At 46.2% G+C, this 26,104-nt stretch overlaps 1 protein-coding gene across 2 annotated transcripts in view; it reads right to left on the minus strand.

Moving 5' to 3' along the window:
- SUSD6 (sushi domain containing 6) overlaps positions 1 to 26,104 on the minus strand; it is a 105,955-nt gene that overhangs the window by 4,812 nt on the left and 75,039 nt on the right. For both annotated transcript variants that reach the window (XM_039537306.1, XM_039537307.1), the window contains exons 3-5: positions 5,838 to 6,035; positions 3,018 to 3,156; positions 783 to 1,204 (exon numbers count right to left, since the gene is read on the minus strand). In XM_039537306.1, coding sequence (XP_039393240.1) covers positions 783 to 1,204; positions 3,018 to 3,156; positions 5,838 to 6,035 — 759 coding nt within the window. The remainder of the gene's footprint in view (positions 1 to 782; positions 1,205 to 3,017; positions 3,157 to 5,837; positions 6,036 to 26,104) is intronic.

The following is a 26,104-nucleotide window of genomic DNA, read 5'->3' on the forward strand; positions in this document are numbered from 1 at the left end:
CGGTTATAGGGCTTGCAGCAATGGAAAATAAAGTTCTACAACCCATCTACGCTTCTTGACCTAGCGGGCCTAACCTCTACAGAAGCAAAGCTCTGTTGAGTCTCCACATTAGCTCCATCCTTGTAAGGCCTTTCCTTCCGCAGAGTCCAGAGAACTCAGAGGGCTGGTCCGTGTTATGCGGACTCCTGTCCACTACGAGACTGAAGCACAAGACCATCACAACTCATTCCTCTTGGGATTTCAAACTAGACTTGTGCTCTGGGTCTGTAGTGCTTTAATCACTATGCTAGCCAGTCCCTTGCCTTGTTAGTTACCGTGCCCCAAATGGAGGAGCCTCAGAAGGGTGAAGTGCTCATTTTCAAAAGTGTGCCCCCCTCCAACAAGCGGTTGCCCCTAAATAGGACTGCCCTGCGTTCTCATTGGCACTGATTGGGGGGGGGGGGAGGAAGAGAGAATGTTCTTTGCAAATGACTTGATAAAGACCAGAGGAAGCACCAGAGCAGAACGGACCCGTGGTCCTTCTAGTCTGGCATCTTGCCTTTGATGCTGGCCGATGATAGATGCTTTGGAGGAAGACGTAGAGCCCCCAGAATGCACCTAATTATGTAACACTGTACAGTGGAGGCAGGGAAATTTCTTTGACACTCAGCTGGTGACCAACTTGTGCCCTGAAGCACAAGAATCAATGGCCCTTGTAATTCTCATCCTAGCTAGCTGCACGGCAGCGACTATGCGTATTCACATTAGTGTCTCATTCAGTTTTCTCTGTTCATATCACGTACCGTCTGTGTATTCCTCCGAGGAAGTAAGTGATAAAAGGCTTTGTATGTCACTGCTTTCTGAGTCTTGAGCATCTTTGTGCACAGGTCTACTGCTTGCCATGCCAGCTACCCAAGAAGAGGTGGTGGCCTGGTGTACAAGAACAGTTTCAGAGTGTTGAGAACCACTGGCTTCACACAGTCCAGAGCGTCCTGGGGCCTCGTCCTCTCCAACAAAGCAGTCCCGAGCCCCTTGGTCCTGCTGCTGCATCTCACTTGTTCCACTTTGCCCAGCTCCCTCTGACAGCACAATCTGTACCCGTGAATCCGAGGGCGGAATGCAGTTCCCTGCACTGCCATAGACTGCTTCTTCATAGGACGGCAAGGCCACCTGGACACCATCCACCATCATGGAGACCTGATCCCCAGATACACCTTGATCACGTCTTGAAAGAGGAAAAAGCTAATTTAGAGCATATACACAGACCAATAGCTGTGTGTGTCTGTGAGCCCTGCACTGAGCCATGAAGTAACCTTTCCTTATCCCAATCCCACCACCCAACAGTGACCTGTTCAGGGGGAGAAGTACTGAATTTTACCAACATCCCATTGAAAGCAATCACCTCCTTGTACTGCCATGCAAGTAACCACACACTAGTTCTCTTGTTACAGTGGCTGGCACTGCAGAAGAGATGGGCATGCTCCAGAACTCTGCCCTCAACTGAGACAATGCCCGGCTGCTCAACAGCCACCCCACCAGCCGTTTTAAGGAGCAGCATTAACTGGTTCAGAAGACAAATCTGTACCCACCTGGAAGAAGGGCAGCATAGCATAGTACACACCTCTGGCAACAGAGAAGTTGAAATGTGGGACCCTCCCCACCTCCATGTATAGCTGTCTTTTCCCAGGTCAGGAGGGCAAACGTCCTGTACTTTTTTTATTTCCTCCCCGCCACCCCTCGCAAGGGATAATCAGAGATGTGCACATACATCAGAAGCTCCAGAATAATCAATTTACTCTGGCTGGTCAGTACCTTTACTTAGTGATATCAGCACAATTCACAGCCACAGAAGCAACTGAGGGATCTCTTGAATGAGCTGGGCACTGGCAGGGGAAGGGGCAGACGTAAATACACAGGCTCTTACCTTGGTAATCATCCAACACTGGGAAAGGAAGGAGGCTGAAGTAGAGGACAGTCCAATAGGGTTTGGAGAACATCTTACATTTAACATTTAGAAGCACAGAAATAGAATAGCAAATAGCTCATCAGGTGGAATGGGAGAACAGTAGCCACAGAAAATGAGAAGCAGAGCACTGCCCAATACCATTGCTGTACCCAAGTTCAGGGGATCTCCAAGAGGAGTGGTTCACAAGTGCTGGGCACACGCTTCACAGTGCACAAATGCTGTGTTCCCTGAAGCCCATGGACACTCTGTGTCACCCACAGAACTCTTTCCACCCATAATACTGCCTGTGCCTCATCACTGGAGACACGTAAGTGGGGCAGCTAAAAGTAATGAGTGCATGGGGGTGGGGTGTGTGTGAAATCACAGTTCCACTATGTCCTGAGTTTGTGAGGCCCATGGTTTAAATAGGGCAGGGGATAGCCCTTTCCTCAACTCCATTCAGTGTGCTGTCCTACGGGAAGTGAATTTGGGAGGTTAGGCCCAGCTTCCAATAAACTACGTTCACATCACAAAAAAACAGCAGCACACATTAGTGCTGACTGATTCCCGTTGTTGGCAGTCTTAGTGAACAGACTGACAAGATCTGGAGACTAAACCCTCTTCAGATAAGGGCTGAGGTACATTGGCAGGGCAGCGGACGCTTGTGATAAGACTGCCAGTAGCAAATCTATTCTGTAGATGAGAATAGAATATACTGTCTTGTCTTGGGTCATCAACCCAATGGCTTCTTTTGCCAGCAGTAAATTTATTTAAAGGAAAAGGATGAGAAGTTATGGCCATTAAAACCAGACCCTGCTCATCACGACATGAGGAAATTATACAGAAACCCAGCAGACCAACAAAGCAACAGACTTGAAGAAAGAAAGTGATGAAGAAAAGCAGAAAAGGATGAAAAAAAAAGGAAATTAAAAAAAAAACAGAAGATCAGGACAGAGAAAGGAAAGACGAGTGTTGAGATTAAGATGACAGAAAGAGGAGACAAACTCAACACCCTCGTGGACTGCACATGTAAATGAATATTACATCCCCGAGCCCCTGCCCTCTGTTAAAACTTTTCTCCTACTGAGCTCACCTGCTGTGATGAAAAGACTTCAGCTTTGGCTGCAGCAAAACGAACAGTACAACTAAGAGAAGGATCAGAGCTACTGAACTTGCTGTGGAGGCCACTATGGAGAGGGTGGGCACCCCGATTGTTGGGGGCGAATCTTTATCTACAAAACCAAAAGAAACAGAAATTAAATGGTTCATGCCTCAGAACAGGCATCATGTGAACAAGGTACATACAAGGGGCCTCTGAAAAACAGAGGGAGTCTCAGGGAAGAGCAACAGAAGGGGGGAGGGAGGGAGGCGGATTTAGGAGAGAATAAGTTAAACGCATACATTTAGTTTGGCTAAGTGACAGCTACAAAGAGGCTTGATGACAATAAGGAAGGAAAAGAATTGTTTAGCGTAACCAAAGGGTGTTTTAGGCTGAACAGCAGGAAAAGCTCCCAGTTAACAGGAATTCTTAGCCAATGGAAGAGTCTGCCCCAAGGAAAGTAGTGGAACCCCCACGGCTTGGCACAGGTAAAACGTGACGAGGGAGCTGGGCAGCGGGAGCTGTGCTGATGGGAGAAGCCAACATAGTGCTCTCTATACCGGCGCTTAAGTCGGTCCCACAGTAAGTGCTAGTGTCGACATAACCTAACAAACATGTAAGTAGGGAATAATCCTGTACTGGCAGGGAGATGAACTAAGACAGCCGAAGAGGTCTTCTCCCCCTCTACATGGTGTAATTGCCTGTATGTTGCGTCTATCCCCTAGCCCAGTATTTCCCAAACTTGGGACGCCGCTTGTGTAGGGAAAGCCCCTGGCAGGCTGGGCGGGTTTGTTTACCTGCTGCTCCAGCCGATCGTGGCTCCCACTGGCTGTGGTTCGCTGCTCCAGTCCAATGGGAGCTGCTGGAAGCGGCACGGGCTGAGGGATGTACTGGCCACCGCCGCTTCCAGCAGCTCCCGTTGGCCTGGAGCAGCGAACCGCGGCCAGTGGGAGCCGCGATCAGCCAGATCTGCGGACGCAGCAGGTAAACTGGGCAGGCCTGCCAGGGGCTTTCCCTGCACAAGCGGCATCCCAAGTTTGGGAAACACTGCCCTAGCCCATCTAAATGATGACTAAAGTTTTCTATACTAACCCTCCCCACAATGCTTGTAGGTCCACTGACCAATGCTCTTACATGCTTCATATACAGGACATCCCCATTTAACTGAACCCCAGTTAAGCTAAACTTTCATTTTGCTGCAATTCACTATGCCCCCTAGGGTTACACCCAGCAATAGGTACTTAGTGTAGACAAGACCTTCACACCACGTTCCTATATGGCTGCATTTTCTGTGAAGCGGTGCGAAACCCAGAGATGGATTAAGATGTGATCATTTGCTTTGAAGCCCATGGTCTGAACACAGTTTCCTCATTTCTCACTGGCTTTTTCACTACCCTTTCACCAAGGCCCTACGTTTCTGGTCAACCCAGGCCATGTGTGATATTAACCCATCCCTAGTGATACTAGAGGAAAGCCACATGGTCACTGCCATTCACATTGCTACTTGCAGTCCTGGAGTGGGTAAAATGCCATCATGCAGGAATACTGTCCAAGCATGGCTAGTTGCCACAGTGAAGAGTTTTCTTGCATGGACTGGGAGAGGAAGTGGGATAGGAAAGAACAGAGGAATTCTTACAATCCCACACTGAACTCAGAGCGCTTTCAGGTTCTACCTGGTCACAGGTGAATTCCACTTTCCCCTCCCCTGGCACAGAGGCTCAGAGGAAGGGCTGTAAGAGTGGCCAGGAGGGAAAGGGCATCTTTGGGAATACTATAGTAGGTTCTAGTGGCCACAGAGCTTGGGTGAACTCCAAGAAGAGGTGCTTTTCTGTTTGCTTTCTGATTAAGTTAAACCAAAAAGCAAAATCTGTTATAAACACTAATCCCTGAGGAAAAGATGCAACTAACTGTTGCTGCTGAGTCATTCCACCAGTATATGGGCTCACAAGGACTCATCCCCACACCAGCTTTTATTGGGTATGCATGTTTTTTAAAACCAGAAATCCCATGGACAATAAAATTACAGCTGTAGAACAAACATTTTTCTGCAGATTGCTTTACTTTCCTGTCATGGGAGAGGAATTCCTGACCAGCTTGGGAAAGACCCACATAACAAAAGCTGTCAATTTCCATTTGGAAAGAAAGAAAACATCTGTCAGCAACATCCATCAGACCAGGCCAAACAAACAGCACCAGGGAGCTCTGCAGAAGACTGCAAGCTCCAAAAGCAAATAAATCAGCCCCTCCAAAAATGGGTGTTAGAAAGCACTGATGAAGCCACACACAGATCAAGGTGCACAAAGTTTGCTCAGATGAGGAAGGTATTGTCTGCAGTGTTGTTGTAGCCCTGTTGGTTCCCAGGATATTAGAGATACAAGGTGGGTGACGTATTGTCAGCTTGCCAGGAGCCAGCACTGAAAGTGCACATGATAGAGCAGCTTACTGCCCCCTTATCTCTAATAGGCAAGATGGAATCTGTTATCTCAGCAGGCTAATATGGGAGCCTCCACTCAAACCATGATGGAGATCTGCATCCAGAAGCACATCTTCACAGACCAAGTTTCTGTGTTAAAGAACATGGGCTGGACTTTGACAGGAAGAATGGAGGAGAGGTGGTGTGTCTTTTACACTGTGTGCTGGGATTACCATTGATTTTGTTTATTCAACACCTAGCGTTACAGGCCCAACCTTGTTGTGTTCTTTAGGCACTACCGCAATATAGATATCAAATATTAAAATAATACATAATAAGTAATAGAGAGGTCAGTCTAAAATGCAAGCTACCTTCCTTACTTGCTGTAATGCATTACTCACCTTGGCTTAGCCTACAGCTAATTTCCATGGCTGGATTCCATTCTCCATTCTTGCACGTCAAGTATTTGTAATCTCCCTTTAGCATGTAGCCTTCATCACATACATACTCTATGACGCTGTCGGATGTCAGAGGGTCACTGCAAGGAGTTGGATGGCATTTGTAGCCTCCATTCTCAGGCTCCGGCGGACGGGGGCAAACTGGAGGAAAAGGGGAAAGGAGAGAACCCATCACGAAAATGTTGCATAAAGGAAGACTCCAATTGTGCAAGTACTGCAAAATCAACTGAAAACATGGCGCATGCTCGTAGTTCTTCTTGCTAGCTTCTGAGAAGTGTTTTGTTACTAGAAATGGGAAGAAACACCATAATACAACAATGACGCTCCACTACCTGGGTTTCACCCCTACCAAATCTAGTGCAGTTGCTGAATGCTAGGTTTTATTCCAATACTGTAAGTTAGCCACCAAGTCAAGGAAGGGTCAAAGAAACAGACTTAAAAAACAAGGTAAGTAGAGCATGTCTACACAGCAAAAAAGAAAAACCCATGGGTCAACTAACTTGGGCTCTGAGAGCTCATGTTACCAGGGCCACCCAGAGGGGGGGGTCAAGTGGGGCAATTTTCCCCAAGGCCCGCGAGCTGCTCCGGGTTTTCGGCGGCACTTCCGCGATGGGCCCTTCACTCGCTCCAGGTCTTTGGCGGCGGGTCCTTCAGTGCAGTGGAAGACTCGGAGCGAGTGAAGGACCCCCCGCTGAAGTGCTGCCGATGCCTCAGAGTGCTGCCCAGTGAGTACAAGCACTGCAAGCGGAAGGAGGGGGAAAAAAAAAAAAAGCTGCAATCTGCCGCCGCTTCATTCTTCGGCAGCAGGTCCTTCCCTCCGAGAGGGACCCGCCGCTGAACTGCCGCCAAAGACCCAGCCCTGCCTCAGGCCCCCTGAATCCTCTGCGCGGCCCTGCATGTTACAGGGCAAAATAAATGTAGATGTTCCCATTCGGGCTGGAGCCTGGTCTCCGAGACCCATTCCCTCCTTGCTGGGTTTCAAAGCCTCAGCTCCAGTCCAAGCAGGAACATCTACACTGAAATTTGGGTGCAGACACCATGAGGTTTTTTCCTCTCTCTTCAGTATAGACATACCCTAAGAGACATCCATAGCAGTGCCACTTGTAAATTGCTTCAAGTGTGGACACCTCTCTAGACAGGCCCATAAAGTCCTTATCCTATGTCTCCCCACGAAGTCACTTCCACGGAGTCACTCCCAGAGCCCTTGCTGTAATTTAAGCCCCTGCTGCTTGTCCTATCCTCGAAGGTTAACTAGAACAATTTTTCTCCCTCCTCTTTATAAACCTTTCAAGTCCTCAACAACTGTTAAATCAAGTCCTCTCTCGTCTTCTCTTCTCCAGACTAAACAAACCCAGTTTTTTCAATCGTCCCTCATAAAAGTCATGTTTTCTAGACCTTTATTCATTTTTGTTGCTCTTCTCTGGACTTCCTCCAATTTGTCCACATCTTTCCTGAAATGTGGTGCCGAGAACTGGACACAATACTCCAGTTGAGGCCTAATCAGTGCAGGGTAGAGCGGGAGAATTACTTCTATCTTGCTTACAATACTCTTGCTAATACATTCCAGAATGAGGATTGCTTTTTTCGCAATAGTGTTAACACTGTTTACTCATTTAGCTTGTGATGCACTATGACCCGAGATCCCTTTCTGCCGTACTCCTTCCTAGGCAGTCATTTCCAATTTTGTATGTGTGCAACTGATTGTTCCTTCTTAAGTGGAGTACTTTGCATTTGTCCTTACTGAATTTCATCCTATTTACTTCAGACCATTTCTCCAGTTTGTCCAGATCATTTTGAATTTTAATCCTATCCTCCAAAGCACTTGCAACCCCTATGCAAACTTTACAAGTGTACTCTCTATGCCATTATCTAAATCACTGATGAAGATATTGAACAGAACCAGACCCAGAACTGATCCCTGCCGGATCCCACTCTTTATGCCCTTCCAGCATGGCCGTGAACCATTGATGATTACTCTCTGGGAACAGTTTTCCCACCAGTTATTCATCCACCCTATAGTAGCTCCATCTAGGTTGAATTTCCCTAGTTTGTTTATGAGAATGGCATGCAAGACAGCACCAAAAGCCATACTAAAATCAAGATCATACCATATCTACCACTTCCCCCTCCACCAGGTTTGTTAACCTGTCAAAGAAAGCTATTCGGCTGGTTTGACAAGATTTGTTTTTGACAAATCCATGCTGTTACTTATCACTATTTTCTTGGTGTTTTCAAACTGATTGATTAATTATTTGCTCCATTATCTTTCAGGGTACTGAAGTTACGCTGACTGGTCTGTAATTCCCCGGGTTGTCCTTATTTCCCTTTTTATAGATGGGCACTATATTTGCCCTTTTCCAGTCCTCTGGAATCTCTCCCGTCTTCCATTAGTTTTAGAAACTAGTCTCTAATAGCTCAGATATCTCCTCAGTCAGCTCCTTGAGTATTCTAGGATGTATTTCGTCAGGCCCTGGTGACTTGAAGACATCTAATTTGACATGAGCAATGTCCAGGCTGGGGACCTTTGCCTCAGATAAAACAGTTGCCTCATTTGAGGGGAAAAGCAGGGTCTAAGAGCTGAGCCCAGCTAAGAGAAAGGAGGGCAGATAGATGAAATAGCCTTGGAGTTAAGCCCAGCTGGCAGAAAGATTCTTATTTTGTGTCTTTGTACTGACTTTGGACCCTGCTAAAAAAGAGAGAGAGTGAGAGTAAGTGTGTGTGTGTTTGTTTTTGTAGTAACCTGGCCACAAGGCTCTGTCGGAAGCCATCAGAGCTCCCTGAAAACCTTGTTGGGGGAAACTGAGGCCGAGCAGTTGAAGCACTGTGCCTCACAAGGAGGTGCATAGTGGGCAGCATACTGACAACATGGTAACTTGTCTATTTAGAAGAGGCAAATACATATCAAGGCCTCGTGGAAAACCGAAGACAGTTGCGCTACATTTCTGCCAGTATAATCAATAGCCATGGAAGGGGAAAAAATAGAAAATGAGGAAACTGGCATGAAAACAGGATCTCCTCTGGCAGCTTAGTGTTATTGCTGGCAGCATGCAGAGTCTCTGATATGCTCTCCACTACCACCACTTATCAACTGAGGAACCCATCCTATTCTGAAGGTGTTCCTCCTCCAGTATTCTGGACAGCAAAAAAATATCAAACTGAAGCGAATATTCTTACATTATTCAAACACCGAATGCAGGAGAAAAAAAGAGTCCACCACTTCTCCCTTTAAATCCAGATCAACATCTCAATCCTAGTGAGGAACCTTGTTCATATTTAATAAAAAACACTTTGGGGCCTGATTAAATTCAAGTGCTTTACTTTTTACTACAGTGGATTACTCACACCCTCTCTTGTAATCTTTGATGTACACATATCTTCTGACACATGCAGAGGAGTGATGTTGCTACAGTTCCACCCATGATCCTAGGGTAACTGGATGGTATTACTTAAAACAATCACCAATGAAATAGTTAATCCTGACTTAACTTGGAAAGTGACAGCTTACACACTACAGTGAGATGAGGGAAGGCAGGTCATCTCTCTTAGGACCAGATGCATTTGTACAGAGGACCTGAGGAGGAGGCGGGGGGAGCATGGGAAGAAGGAATCCTCCCTCCAGTCCAGTAGCACCGTGTGCTATAGCTTCAATCCCGAAATTTGGGAGCAGACGGCACAACACTTGTACAAGCTAAACAGCCACTGCTCTGCACTGCCCTAGCCACACCAGACTCTTCTATGTGGAGTCTCCTCAAGCGGCCTGACCCCTCCCCTGCACAGCATCATCACAGTGGTTCTGCTGAGTTTAGGGCCTGCTTTATTTGCAGGGGGAGGCGATTTAAGCATCTAGCCCAACGCGCTATTTCATCATGTCTGTCTGCATACTTGGGACTGTAGTGGGTCACATTCTAAGTAGTGTCCCAACAAAGATTTCCCCCCTCCCCTTTTTAAATTAAAGTTTAAACTGATCGGTCCAGAAACCTGTTATTGGAACTTACCGCTGAGAAGCAAGCAGCTCAATACAACCCCTGGTGACAGAAGTAAGGTATCGTTAGCTTTCATATGGACTCTAACCACTAAGGCAGGGGTGAGCAAACTACAGCTCACGGGCCAGATTTGGCCCGTAAGCCGGCCCATGAGCTCCCGCTGGGGAGCGGGGTCTGGGGCTTGCCCTGCTCTGACACTCCAGCTGTGGCGCAGGGTCGGGGGCTGCACCATGTGGCTCCTGGAAGCAGCCACATGGTCCCGCTCCGGCTCCTATGTGCTCCAATGGCCCCCTTCAGTGCTCCAATGGGAGGGGCAGGGGCAGTGTCTGTGGATGGGGTAGCGTGCAGAGCTGCCTGGCTGCGCCTCCGGGTAGAAGCTGGAGAAGGGACATGCCGCTGCTTCCGGGAGCCACTTGAGGTAAGCGCCGCTCAGAGCCTGCACCCCTGAGCCTCTCCCCATGCCCCAACCCTAATCCCCCTCCCACCCTCCGAACCCCTCTATCCCAGAGCACCTTCTTGCACCCCAAACCCCTTATCCCCAGCCCCACCCCAGAGCCTACACCTCCAGCCAGAGCCTGCACCCATTCCCACACCCCTGATCCCCATCCTGCTCTCCAAACCCCTCAATCCCAGCCCAGAGCACCCTCCTGCACCCCAAACCCCTTATCCCCAGCCCCACCACAGAGCCCACACCTCCAGCTGGAGCCTGCACCCATTCCCACATCCCTGATCCCCCTCCTGCTCTCCAAACCCCTCAATCCCAGCCCAGAGCACCCTCCTACCCCCCAAACTCCTCATCCCCAGCCCCACCCCAGAGCCCTCACCCCCTCCCACGCACCAACCCCAATTTTGTGAGCATTCATGGCCCGCCATACAATTTCCATACCCAGATGTGGCCCTCAGGCCAAAAAGTTTGTCCATCCCTGCAATAAGTGTACCTCTCCATGGGAACTAAAAGCCCTTGGTCAGCCAGCTTGGGTTGAGGGGCTGTAAAATTGCTTTGTAGACATTTGGGCTCAGGCTGGAACCCAAGCTCTGGGACCCCATGAGGGGAGGAGACCCAAAGTCCGGGCTCCAAGCCTGAGCGTCTACAGTGCAATTTTTAGCCTCGGAGCCTGAGCCCTGTGAGCCTAAGTCAGTTGACCCATCCAGCCGCAGCTGTTCCATGGGGTTTTTATTCCAGTGTAGAGGTCCCCTCGCTACACAAGCATCTATGAGTTTTTCTTCTAGTCTCCATTTTTTTGCACTGTATTCATGCATGCCTTTTAGATCAGAAGCCCTACTGAGTAGGGTTGCATTTCTTTGTTTGGCGTGCTCTCTGTTGTAAAGGGCTATGCACACCAGTGATGCTCTATGAATTACATACAAAAAGCTTGACTTTTAAAATGTTAGGTTACACTCAAGCAGTTGAAAGCTTGCAAATACCAGAATTTAGGTTACCTAAGCAACCTTAATTCAGCCTCCTTGTGTGTATGAATCAGAACAAACAGTCTTCAATTTCATGATCACATGTTATTCTCCCTCCAGAAACCCGTGGTCTCATTCAGTGCAAAAGATGGATGATGCTCACGGAACAAAGCAGCTGAATATTGTTATCCCCATCATTCAGCGATCCCTGCCTTGTTTATTGCATACAATGCAATGATTACAGAATTAGTCATTTCCTCATTGACTTTTCTAGGGCGCTTATTGCCATGGGATCTGAGTGCCTCACACATATTAATAATTCATCTCCACTGTGAGGTAAGAGTATTTCCAGCTGCATTTTTACCCGAGGAAACAGACACAAAGAGACATGCCTGAGGCCAAGTGGTGACTCAGTAGCAGAGGCAGAATTAGAGCTAAGCACCTCCCAACCCTGTGCTCCTTCTTCCAGCCCACACAGTCTTAAATGTTACAGGGGTCAAACATGCACAGCTCCCAATGACTTTAATGGCAGCTGAGTGCTCAGTACTTCTGCAAACCAGGCACTGGGTGTCTCAAGACAGTATCCAGAAAATGAAGAACATGTGGCCATAAGCCAAACTTTCCATTTAATGACTTAGCATCATCTAAATTCTGGAATTTCCTAGCTTTTGAGTGCTTGATTTTGCAACCTAAATAATGTTTTTGAGTTTTTTGTATACAACTCATTAGGCCTTTAAAAGGGGGGGGGGGGAAGAGAATCTATTTCGTGCAACTGTAATACCATCCTCATCATGCACAAGGAGCAAGGTTTGAATCCCGACCACTCAGCACCACAGCACTCCTTGAGCTACAGGACTGAGGGAACCCATCCCAGTTTCTCCCCACTCCTCCCTTGAATATCTAGGGGACCCTCTTCCCTATGTGGTGCCACCAGAGGGGTGGGTTTCCAGGTGGGACACTGGGGCTATGTGCTGAAGACTTGGTCGGGGGAGAGCCCAGCGTGTCTCTCTTTTCCCCTTTCCCTAGAAGGTATGTAGATGTGAGGGTATGGGTGTGTGAGAAATTCCTTCTCCATGTAGTGCCCCAGAGAGGCGAATGGGCCACTGAGACCGTGTGCGGTATCTGGAATACAGTGGTCAGGAGGAGTTTGGCTGAATTCTCTTTCCAGAGAGACATTCTCCGCTGCTGGGTTTAGTGCAGTGTGGGGGTCCAGCCTTAAATGAGAACGCTCGCCTTCAATGTAGCATGTTGCCAACATGTTCCCCACGAACACAAACTACAGAAGGGAAATGGTGATTTTCCAAAGTCATTCCTCTCTGTCAAACCTGAACAGAATTTCATCAGCCAAAGAAAAGGCACTTCTCTGGCCCTCAGGCTTACTTCCTGTCAAATTTCAAAGGCCTGCTGCACACTGTCTCAAAAATGTCACAGGAATTCTTTATAATGGAAAGTGTTAAGCAACCTAAAACCGAGGGAGCTGGCAGCCATCTCTACAAGATAAATGGCGCGCACACATTTCCACTGGCTTTTTTATGTATCTGAAACCTTAACAGAATCCCTATGTATTTCTTGCCTCATCCCCCTCCAAAATGGTTTAACTCTTGTTCCTAGAAGTGTGAACAACGCACGGAGCTCCGTGTTGATGAGACACTTACAGCATTGTGCCAAGCAATGGAGGGAAATAAAATCAATCTAGGTAATCGCAATTTCAAGCTTCCCAAGGGGATATTACAGTCCTAGGTGAGTGAAAGCTATTTAGAAAGCTATGCCTATCCCCTTTGCACAGCTTGCTTTTAAGATTCTCTTATTAGGGTAAGAATAGGTTTTGAACACAGCCTACTGGTGCGAGGGGCCACGGTCAGATATTTAGGTTTACACGGCTCTTCAGAGAGATTGTTCTCAGCCGGGGGGGGTGGGGGGGGGAGAAGAGGGAAGAATCACAAGGTAAGAAAGCCAAGCATTTGAGTATCATTGAAATCAGCCCAGCAGGAGAGAACTGCCATCTCCAGACAGGCATTTTTATTCGTTGTCAATCTAAATGCAAGACAAGTAGGATGTTTGGTTTCACTTTGTAAAATAAAAGTGACAAAAGTCTTTCCTTGCTTTATATCACATTTCCCCTTCTCAATAACCAATGAGACACAGAAAACTGATGCTAACCCCATGTTATCAGTAGATGTTCTCAAGAGAACTCTGCTCTCCTTAGAAGGGAACTAACCACTTTCATGGCCAAGTTGCAATGTTCTTTGAATACATTTTTAATGGCCCTTTAAATAGTTGTAAACAGGACAAAAGAGTAGGAAACCTTTTATCACGTGGACGAGAAAAGCTACCACAAAATGAGCCTCCTAGACTCCTATCCCCAGCAAGACAGCTATTGTCTTCTCCATTTACTTCTTTCCACCAAACTCATAGCCAGACATCCTTCCAGCTAAGAGGGGCTAGATGTGGCTTTCTCTGGAGCTGATCAAAGATTGGTAACCACACTACCTGACTTTACACAAGTGTTATATAGGTGTTCCTTGGCCTTTGCTAGCCTGGGAACATGCTCAAGTTCTGAACTCTGATCAAAGATGGTGCTGTAGAGAGTTTCTGATGACTTGAGTTGTAAAACATAAGCCCAGACCATGTGTGGTCATTAAAGATCCCATGGCACTTTCTGTTACGGTAGGATACCTACTACAGCGGCCCTGTTCCACCCCACAGTGCCCTCTCAGCAGTGGGTGAGGCAATTCTTCCTTATTTTTAGGAGCCCCGTCATGATGAAGCATGATTTATATGTAATAGAAGAGAGATTATAGCTATGACTGGCAATTAGAGAATTTCATAACTTCTTCCCCAACTGGGTATTCAGTCTGGTTAGTGGGCCTTGGAGTTGTCACTTAGTGAAGGAATAAAGCATTAAAAACCTAGTTATGCCTTATAGGAGTAGGAAACACACAGTTTCTCTTTATTTTGCTATGAAATGTAGATCATCCAACGAAGTGGCAAAGTCACATTACAACACAGACCATCAGAAACAATCCAAGAAACCCACAGAAGCAAACTGGATAGCAAAACATAGACAGACTTCCACAACAGAAGAATGACTCCCAAAAGATTGGATTCTCCAATGCCCTTAGAGAAAAGCAGAGTCTATTACAATGTGGATTTACATAAAGTATAGGTTTTAGGATCATAACCAAAAACTAATAAGAGTACTTGAACCTGACAAATAAACCTCCACAATTAGCCACTCAGTCACAATACAAACAGATAAGGAATCTTCTGTGACAATGAAGGAGTGTAGCACAATCCACTTACACGCAGGATGAAAGAACAAACTGAACACTTAAATCCACATAACTAGATGAAGGCTAATATTAGCAGCTTGTCACAGGATTATAAAACCCACAGGCATTTATCTTCTTATTGCCCAATAGTGATGCCATAAGTGATGCTAGAAAGGCACCAAGGTCAAGTCTTATGTTTCTTTCACAAAGTGTATTAAGAAAATTTATACATGCTTAACCTAAAGTTTCCTTTCCTCAGCTGGCCAGGTCCATAGATCCTATAGCCTGCTTGTTGCAGCAGTGGGTGTAGAACTCAATTCCATCAGTCACTCTCTCAGAGATACAATTCTGCTGCCAGTTTAACATTTACACAGCTATGGTGAAAACGGTGTCCCCTTCTAACCAAATGCATTCTTATGAGCATAGCATGAATGACTAATTATGCCTCCTGAAATGCATATGCAATGTGTTATTCCCTGCACCCTGAGCTACACACGTCCCGGCACACAACCCCTAGCTACCCCTGCCTGCACCCTGAGCTACACCCCTCCCAGCACACAACCCCTAGCTACCCCTGCCTGCACCCTGAGCTACACCCCTCCCGGCACACAACCCCTAGCTACCCCTGCCTGCACCCTGAGCTATACCCGTCCTGGCACATAACCCCTAGTTGCAAATCAGTTTTGAAGTACTTATGAAGGAACGCATGAGGGACCAGGTGCCTGCTTTACAGATGTTTCAAGATGTGTATGCCTCCACCCAAGAGGCTGGGACTATGGCGTAATGACAAAAGCTGACAAGCTTTTTTCCTTGCATGGCCTATATGGTGAAGGTGCTAAAGACGTTGTTCCTTTTCAGCCAGATGACAGAGCACAAATAATAAGTATGATCTATTGAATGCTTCATGTTTGTTTAGAAAATGTATTTTATCACTGGTGGACATCCCAAACCTACTGTAGCTTTTCCGTTGGCCATGATGGCTTGAGACAGGAAGATTGTAGTGTTACCTCCTCTCCTGATTTAGAGGATCTGCAACTGACTTGAGACAAACCCTGAATTTGCCCCCAAGAACTGTCTTTATCAGTGTGAAAAATACAGTAGTGCTGCTTTACAAGAAACAGCTAGTCCTGTGTATTCATAGAACCATAGGACTGGAAGAGACTTCGAGAGGTCATCTAGTCCTGTTCCCTGCACTCATGGCAGGACCAAGTATTATCTAGACCTCTGGTATTATTATTCTGGTAAAGTCTGCTGAGTACGTGTCTCATGCTAACCCATTTGCTTCATCTGGTGGGCAGCCATTTCTTTACAAAGGAGGAGAGTCTACCACCCAGCTGGTACTAGGGGTCATGTCTGTTTTGTGATGTGAACAGATTTCTTGGAAACATCACCTCTGGAGAAGTTTCTCCTTGATCCATTTTATTTTCTTCTTCTGTACTGGCTCTTTTACTGTAAGTGCTTGTAGAATAGTCTCTAGAGGGATGTTTACCCTTGCAATATAGTTATTATTCCCTTTTACACCTCCCGGAACATGGTAGGGTTTAGCTGGGGTCCCCCGCCCAGGTCTTAGCCACTATTTTTGCCCATCTGCTCTCCTGAGTTTTCCTCCAGCATATTTTGATGTAGCCAGGAGCAGCTCTGCTTGGATCTCTGTTTTCCAAAAACATGGCCACTTATGCTTATGTTACTGACCACAGCCCCTGGGGCTTTTTGACCTTCATAAAAAAAAGGAAGCAGGACAATGAGTCTGTCCATATCAGGGTCACCAGACTGAAGCAGGATGCTGTGGAAGCCTACAGTGGTCTTCAGTAATGTTTCTGAAAGTCCCCTAGCATTTTTGAAAATTTCACCTCTCCTCTAAGCTAGACACATTTGAGAAAAGTTTCACGCCATTGTTAACACTGGTTCAGCTAGCCCAGCGCTTCTCAACCCACGGCCCACATGCAGACCAATTAGCACACAGCTGCGACCCAGGTGTACAAAAAAAATTCAAGATTTGCCACCCTGGTCTGGCAGGGGGCAGGGCTGGCTGAGGGGGAGACAGCGTAAGGCAGCCTGCAGGCGCACTCCTGCCAGCATGGGGCTGGTGAATACTGCAGGGGGACAGGAGGTGGGAAGAGTGGGTCTCTGGGCAGCTTTGGGGGGGCTCTGGGCAGTGAGGAGATGGGGAGCACTGGGACTAGGGGTTTGCAGGGGTGCTGCAGCACCCCCAAATTTTAAGTGGAGCTCCCACTTTTGGCCAGACTCTGCACACCTGGGGTCTGGGTCTGGCTGCTGGCTACCCAGCCCTGCATGACGGGGTCTGGCTGGCAGGGTCCCTAGTTTGGCTGCCCGGCTCCACTCTTTTCCCCCTCTATGGAGGGGTCTCTGGGTGGGGTGGGGGGGGTCGGGGGGTGCTGTGGTTCTCAATATGCAGGATAAACAGGTTGAGAACCACCGAGTTAAACCCTTAGTTCAGAGCCCAAGCAGAGAGGCTGCCATGCCAATTGATATGGTGCTGAAAAAAAAAGTGTCTGCAGCCGGCAGGGACCCCGATATGGCTCACACAAGCTGAGTGGCAAAAATCAGAATTCTGTGCCTATGTATTTTACGTAGAAGCTTTTTCAAAAAGTAGAAATTCTAGGCTCTGGAAGATTTCCCAAAAGGTACCAGCCAGATGGTTAGCAAGTGATTGATATGTTTAGAGATCCTGCCCCCGGTTCAGCTGCTGGAAGAAGGAGCATGTGGTCTTTTCTCTCTCCTCTACAGTTCTGTCTATAAGGGGGGGCAGGTCTCTATTCTTACACCCCTTCCCTCGTCTCCTGGTTCTTTTGTGAGTGTAGTTGGGAGCAGGTAAGAGAACAAGGACTTTGCTAGCTTACCCCTACCCTCAGCTTCCTTTTAGGGTCCCTACTCCTTACTGAACATATTCCAGTGCCTGCCTCTGGTACCCAGAGATTTCCAAAGCAGAGCAGCATAAACTTCACATGATCATTGAACAGTGTCACTACCGCCTTTAGGGTTCTGAAGAGCAGCAGGGAAACCAACGAGAACATTGATTTCACTCTGTGCTGCTTGGCAAAGCTATGAGCAGCAGCAAAAACACCAGAGATGTCTCCCTGAGTCTGCAGTCAGACAACACGGTATTAGTTTACATTTGATATGACATTTGAAAAGTTCTCATAGGGGCTAGATTTTTTTTTTTAATTTTAAATTCTGCAGAAATTGATCGCTTAGACCTCCACATTCACAAGGGAAAGCTCCCCACTCAGCACTAAAATATGCTCTAGGCTCACAATAACAAGGGAACCTAAAGCACTGGTACAGAATGAATGAATGCAAATGCCATTTTCAGCACTGAAAGCTTTTATTACATAACCCTTCCCAGCTGGTCACCAGGAAATCCATTGTCTAGCCTAGCTCCTTTTCTCATGAGAACATCACGTGCCCAAAGGGTTTGGCTAGTCAGCTGTTACTGTCTTGATAAAGATATACACTCCAATTACTGTATCCCTATGCCTTTAAAGGGCTCCTCTAGTCAAAGCCTTCTGCTATACCACTGACTGGAAACATGTCTGTGGGAAGGCCAGCACTGCAGCTATCACCAATTCAGCCATATGAAACAGTGATTACACAACAAAAATTCCAAAGATCTTGTAGTCAGGACTCAGCTTAAACAATACAGGGCCTTCCATAACCCACACATTTCCTTCCTTCCTCGGGTAACACTTGTGTTTGGTTACAAAATTCTTTCGCAGAGAGAGAGATGATGAGTGAAGAGGACCAGACATCATCTGTCCTCGGTGTTAAACAATTGCATGTCTCACTCCACACCCCCATCAACCCACAAAAAGCAAAGCAAAGCAAAGCTGCCATCTCAGGAATTCCTCCATCAGGAAGCAGTTTGACTGAGCGGGAAGCTGAGTCTGAAATCAGCAGCCCTCTTTATGCCAGCTGTACTAAACTAATACACTCCCAATTGCCTCATGGGAAACTATTCCCCATGCTTCTGGCTTGCAGGGAAATGGCACCCAGATGGGCCCCCATCACCTTCCCACCCACCTGACTCAAAGCAATGAAAAGGGATAGGGCTGGGGATGCATGAATTGTTAGGCATAGAAATGGCCACCACAGCAGGTCACATAGTCCCGTGCCTGGTTTTTAGGGTCCTAATAGCGTGAAACTCCCAGCAACAGGTGTTTGCTCAGCTGTGCCCTTCTAGCTTTTAGTGTGGTGGCCTCCTACTACAGCCCGTTTTTTGGGGATGGGGGGGTGCAAGTCAGCTCTGTTGTTCTTACTATTACAAATACCTAGATTAGTGTCCAATATTAAATTAGGAAATGGCTCATTAAGTATTCAAAAGAGAACTAGGATTGTTAGTATAGGACCGCTACATGAGCAAAGCGTCACCTAGTTTAGACTCACGAGTATCTCAAGATGTCAGGGGTAAGAGTTAGACACCAACTACCTGACTTTTGGGTGGTGTACATGTTGGCACCCAACATTTTAAACACATTTTTGGTTGATGTGATTACAGCCCACCATGCAAAGGGTTCCAGTACTGATATCAGAACACAGGTTTGGGGTGGTGGTAAATTGTACTGTCCTGCAACCCTCAACACACAGCTGTCTCCAACGAAATGCAGTCTCTGTCTAGAAAGAAGAAAATATACTGTATATTCTCCTTCATTCCCCCTTACGATACAATATGTTGGCTAGGTTATTTAAAAATGAATAGACATTTCAGATGCCGCTGCTGACTTTCTAAGAAGTTATTTAAACTGCATCAGCTACCTGCTCCCAATGACTGACCATTTTGTTTCCAACAACAGCAAGCTGATTGAGCATGTTATGTAAATGCTTTTAGTTGAAGCCAGAGTTCAAATGGTAGCAGTGAAATCATCTGAAGTCCAGACCTTCCTCGGATTTATTACAATAAGATTGTTTTGTGGAGTGGGAAGAGTCGCCTGGCCATCTTCTCTTCAGCGGTTCAGGTTTCTCTAGTACACGAACAGATGGCTCATCTCCCAGAAGGGCAAGTCAAAGAAGACAGCTGCTACCACCAGTGCCAGTCCCCCAATCGCCCCCCCACACACACACACGGAGAGAGAGAGAGAGTGTATGTGTGTGTGTGGAAGAACCTCTTTATATTTTATTTGTAAGAGGCAAATGACAAAAACAAAAGGACTCAAATGTGAACACGCAGAGTTCCAACATACTCTACCCATAAAACAGAGGGGTCTTTTAAAAAAAAGATCCCAAAATGTAACCTCCTTTGGACTACAATGTATTGCATGGAAGACAAAGTCCAATAGAAACCAGCTCTGTCCTTATTTGAGCCAGATCCTGCTCCTAGTGAAGTCAATGACAACTTAAAATCAATAGGAGCAGGACTGGAAAATTTATTGGGAAATTACAGTTTCCCTACCAAGAAAACATTTTGAAGAAGAGGCTTAATTTTTCATGCATTAATGTGGGCAAATGAGATGAAACTGAAGAAAGGAGATTTGCATATATAATCATATAGCTGTGCATTTATATAATTAGACACAAGTACTTACTCTGTGTATAGTAATGGACCCACTCTCAGACATTCCATACATGCCAAAGAATTTTTAAAGAGAAAGAAAAAAGGGAAAAAATAAAGACTAATTGCAGTTTTCCACCAATGCAGTCACCAGCTGGTGACTCAGTAGAAGCACAGAGCTAAATTAACTTAATTAACATGCTGCAACACTAGAAAAAAAACCCAGTATGCTTATTAACGCTCTGCCATGATTAGCCAACCATGGAGGAAGCCTGCTATTGCTACTATAAATTATGGATATTGTCTTTTCCCATTTGAATTATTTTTTCCAGTGGTATATTACTCTGCTGAAACAAAACCAAAAACCATCAGCTTCAGCCAGTCGTAGGGCCCCAGGTTCCTGTATCTAAAGCTGAATTTTATTTCCATTCCCAAGAAGTCAAAATGTGTAACAATCACAGGCAGGTGGCTAGATGAGTTTCTGGATTGCTACAAGAACTTTATTCATTTAAAAATGAAGTTTTACAGACTATGGGGGAGATTTTGAGAGAGACAAACGGCAGTTGGACACCTCGCTCACTGGACTGTCAATGGGAGGTATGTGTGCCTTTGAGAATTCCCCTCCCGCTCCATCGTGTGGAATGGGAAGGAATAATATATTGTAAAAACAAACAGCTTCCAAACCACTCCTTTTATTAAAAGAAAAAAATCTCACACAAATGAATACTCAGGAGTTCCAGGCCTGACATAAGAGCCAGCCTGCAAAGGAAGGTCTGTATGATGAGGGATCATGTTATAATACAGCAGTGACACAGCGCACAGTCAACTTCACGCAGCGCACAGTCAACTTCACGCAGCGCACAGTCAACTTGTGGAACTCCTTACCTGAGGAGGTTGTGAAGGCTAGGACTATAACAATGTTTAAAAGGGGACTGGATCAATTCATGGTGACTAAGTCCATAAATGGCTATTAGCCAGGATGGGTAAGAATGGTGTCCCTAGCCTCTGTTCGTCAGAGGATGGAGATGGATGGCAGGAGAGAGATCACTTGATCATTGCCTGTTAGATTCACTCCCTCAGGGGCACCTGGCATTGGCCACTGTCAGTAGACAGATACTGGGCTAGATGGACCTTTGGTCTGACCTGGTACGGCCTTTCTTATGTTCTTATGACCCAAGCAGTAGCATAGTACTGTTTGGTCTTGCCTCTGTAAAGGAGAGCAAACAATTTTATAATCAGGTTTCCAAACTCTGTTACGGCCATGCAAAGGCATGACCGGACCATGGTTCCTACGTGGTCAGGATACTATAATGCTAACACGTTTCCCCCCATAAAGTCACAACTTGCTTGATTTGACAAGACCCTAAGTCAAGCAACTGCCATGATTGTTAGACTAAGATTTCTGGGGCAGTGACTGTGCCTCTATGTGTTTATATAGTTCCTAGGGCCCCCAACCCTGATTGAGGCCTCCGGATACCATAGTAATATAAATAATAAAGCAAAAAACGGGAGGCCTTTCAACAGAGATGAGCTGATAATCTGGCTGTTTCACAGGCAGTTTTCAGCCACATTAATGTCTGGCAAAGGGCTTAGAGATCTTCAGAGGAATGGTACTATCACGTGCAAAGATATGAAAGCCAGTAGCCTATAGCTCTGTGAACAAGGCAAGCTGACTGGTGTCTGAGTCTCCAGCACCAGGACAGCGTAAGAGATGTGGTGGGCACCACTGCTACAAAACTGCCAACTTCAGTTTATCACAAGAACCTGCCTTTGTCAACTGTGCATAGCCAGCCACTATGAATGGGCAGTCCCTACACAGCCCTCAAAGAGCACACAATCTCAGAGTGTCTCCCCAACCCCTTCATGGGCAAGTTTTGACCGTTTCCTTTACTAGACACCTAGCCCTTACATATAGCAAAGGAAGCTCACAGCTATTGCTACTCACTCTAGTCTAGAAGACACTTCTGAAAGCAAGCTGGTGCTTTGGACACCAAGAATCTGCTACACCAGAAAGTGACCTGTAGGCAACAAGTCAGCCAACTCCTTGCCCAACAGGTATAGTAAATAGTTTAGCTGCTAGAGTGGACCACACAGTCACAAAAGGCATGACTAAGGCCTGAGGTAACTTTGCCTCTGAATTGCCATTACAAGAGGTGTGCTGAACCGTTTTGTGCTCTTTGCATTAGCAATATCACTGTTTTCAGCACCAGCTGAGCAGCGATAAGGGGGAAACCCACTGCCATCATCATGAACAGCAGGTAATTTTTTGAGCACAGATGAATTGGGAACTCACAGGGCCTAAAGTGTGGGGACAATTCTGTGGGGAATTCCTGAGCAGGGCACTAGCCCTTCAACAAAGTCCTGTTTCCTCCCCCCCATACTGATTTTGAACTTCAACTCCATATCTTCCTAGGGGCTTCCCCTCCCCACTCCTGTGAAGAATCCCCCACAAAACTAACTCAGAGATTACTTGCATGTTAGCCACATCATTCCCTTAATCCTCTTCCAGACTGATGTTCGGTCTGAGTATAGTAACAACACAGTATTCCCTTTTTTAACTCTACGTATCCTCAGGGCCTAACATCATGGACAAGGGGGCCCTGATCAGAGGAAGCTAGATGCTTGTTCAAGACAAATATGCAGAAACAATAATGAATGCTGAAGTCTAGCAATGGAGAAAGATCAGGTGTCCATACTGATTTTTTATATCTGTTGGCAGATTTTGATACTATTGACCATTAGGTTGAGTTGACTAGTCTAAATCCCCGCTGGAATAAGTGCTACTGTTCCACTGGCTCTGGTGTCTCTGCTTAAGGAAGCTCCAGAAACTGGTGTGGGGGCAACCACACTTCTGCAGGATACAGTGTTTCATGGGGTTCTGACCTGTACCACTCCTGCTCACTTGGAGGCCATAACCCGCATGACAAGCAGCCATCTTTTCTGCTGTAACCGACCCCCACAATCTACCTTCCCAGAGCCCAATGGATAGGATTTGGACAAGCAGTAGGTGGCCAAGACTCAGTACAGGTAAAAGCAGTAATGTTGGCCAGCTGAAGGAAAGCATCTTCAGAGGATGGTGGGGCTGACTGAAGGACATGTGCAATGTGGATGCCTGGCTGCTCATGATTGTCAGAGGTCCAAAAGGGACCCCCCCTACACAACATTTATATTTAGTATGGTGGTAATGACCATTGCTCCCTAGTGCAGACCTCACCACAATTGTTCTGGGGTTTGTGAACTCCAGAGCTCTACCATAGTGCTACCTGTGATGCTCACTCAAGCTTTGGCTGGTGCAGGATGCCTGCCTGGTAACATTAAAAGCAGTGCGAATATTATACTAGTTGGACACTTACAATATCTCCTTCTTCACTGTAGAGTGTAATTCAAGCCGTTGCCATTGAACCATAAAGCAAATTACCTTAGTCCTTGCTATACAAGAGTCCACCTCACTCGTCAGTTCTAATCCCAGCTCTACCTCTGATTTGCTATGTGACCCTGTACAAGTTACTTAAAATCTCTAGGTCTTTGTTGCTGCACCTATACAAGGAAGGTGATAGGTATCTCAGAGAGGTTGTGTGGATTAATTAACATATGTAGTGTATTAAGTATTTTAGGGCACCCGAGTTCAGAGAGAAACCAAATGAACCCTTTATACTTGTGTATGAGAAGGCTCTTAAGACTGATCATAGAATTCTCTCATTTACTAATGGCCTTTTGCAGAGAGTTTGAGCCAAATCATTTTTCATCCCTTCTGCAACAGCAGCTGTTGGCTATGCTGACTCAGCCTACATGAAAAATACTAATTTGGAAATTGTCTGGGCCAGTTGTAGCAATGGCATTTACAATATGGAGTTAGTTCGCAGTCTGCTCAAGTGTCTTTATTTTCCATCTACCCTGAAATGCCACCCGGAGAAGTCAAAGCCCCGATTATAGAAATTTCTTTCTGCAGCTGGTTTAATGACAGCTTCCATGGGAGGAGTCGAACAGAGTAAGCCCAGCAATACTTACCAGAAGTGGGGAAACCGTATTCATTTAGACCATCTACTTATATCCTGATCTTTGTCTTAAGTTGTCAGTCTTACAATTACTACGAGCTAACAGCTGGGTAGATTTCTTTCCTTTATTTATTTAAAAAACTTGTAAGGGGACTTGTCCATTCAAACGTTCAACCATTTACCACCAGGGTCCAAACAGGGGATTGTTTGCTCCATGGAGCAGCCATGGTCACTTGGCCAGATAAGCCATGGTCACTTGGCCATGGTCACTTGCAAACAAAACAGGAAAGGGAGTTTCAGATTTCCTGGGGCTTTACAAGTGGAGGAGCAGACATCTGTTTACCTGGTGTCAGAGCAGCAGAGCTGCTGGCCAGAGAGGTCAGCCTAGGCAATGTGGTATATGTCGGGAAGCTAAAAGCTGTTTACATAGGAAGAACGTGTCTCCACTTGCACATCATCGCAAAAGGATCAGTGGTAAGAAGTGTATGCCTCTCGTGGAGGCGGTTTGCTGTCTGCAGTGAAACTTCAGAATTTCACCACAAAAAGTCATTGGCAAGTGTAGATATTCCCATGGTTTTTGCTCTTTAAATGGCAAGTGTAGACACGCCCTTATACATGAGAAAGTCTAATTACAGTGCTGGGTGATTTAGAAGCATGTGTAACAATAGTTTACTCTTGCCCTTTAAGAACAATTGGCTGAATTTATGGGTGATAGAATCAATGCTGATAGAGTTTACTTTGAACCCAATACAGAATTCAACAGGAACTCAATAAAAAGTTGAATTCCTTCAGTCGCTTAGGGTCTAGAATGGGTGGAAGAGTTTTGCTGGGAAAAGAAGTGAGGTCAGCCATAAAGGGTACGTCTGCACTGCAATGAAAGCTCCATGGGATGGCTGCGACTAGCCCGGGTCTGCTCACTTGAGCTTGCAGAGCTATAAAACAGCAGGGCAGGTGTTTGGGCCTGGGTGCTGAAGCTCAGTGAGGGTCTCGGAACCCAGGTTCTATCTAAGCCTGAATGCCTACACTGCTATTTTTACCCCTGCAAGCCTGAGTCAATTGACCCAGGCTCAGACGCGGTGCTGTGGATTTATCATCACAGTGTAGACATAGCCAAAGAACATCCCACTAAGGTAATCAATTGGTGGAGCAAGAGGTTGAGAAGTGACTGACAAAGGTTAAGAAATCAAAGGAGAGTATGCTGCTACTGCTTTGTCTTATAAACCACAATAGATTCTCTACCTCACCAGCAATGTAGGCGAGTCTGCTGTTGGACCAAACTGCGTTAGTGGTACATAAAAGGAGCCCTATTTCTAGCCATTTCTTGTAAAAACTATAACTACACACATAAAATACGCTCCCCGTTAATCTACATTTTCCTTTACGTTATTTTATTTCTGTTTTTCCAGTGCCTACTTGTGACTCTAAGCAGTTCAAATAACTAAGAACAAACAATATTTCAGACAAGATGTAACACCTGCAACCACCGCCTGTCATGAACATGAAACCCCTGGTGACCTTCCAGCCCCTCAGCTCATGTCCTCCAAGTGAGAGCCCAGGTGGTTAACAAATCCTTACTGTGGCAGACCAAGGTAGGTGAGTGTTCCAAAATCAAATACTTCTCAGGGCGAGTCAGGTCAGCATCCTCCTCCATTTCAGTGGGGCACCTCTAAGCTGACCAAAATTATGCTATCATTACAGTGGGAGACAGGCAGTCACCCTGGTAACAATTTAAGCGCTTTAGGTTATAACCGATCCCTTGGATTCCACCTGGAAGCTGGAAGTCAGCCAGTGGTGTAACGGGAGGTATTGCTTTTAGCTGTTTTGAAAAACCGTAAAATACCTTGATAGAGACTGGCAGAGGAAAAATTGGGGGTGGGGGGGAGGGCAGAGTAAATTGAGGTTCATTTACCAGTTACAGGCAAGCTAGTATTGGAGTGCCTCAGGTCCAAACTATGGGGTAACAGTGGGAGATTATAGAGCACTAGTTTTGTGTGTGGCACTCTGCTCATTAAGCAGGCAACCACATTTTGTGCTAGCTTGAGATCAT

This window comes from Mauremys reevesii, linkage group 4, assembly GCF_016161935.1.
Source record: "Mauremys reevesii isolate NIE-2019 linkage group 4, ASM1616193v1, whole genome shotgun sequence".
In the NCBI taxonomy this organism is placed as follows: Eukaryota; Metazoa; Chordata; order Testudines; family Geoemydidae; genus Mauremys; species Mauremys reevesii.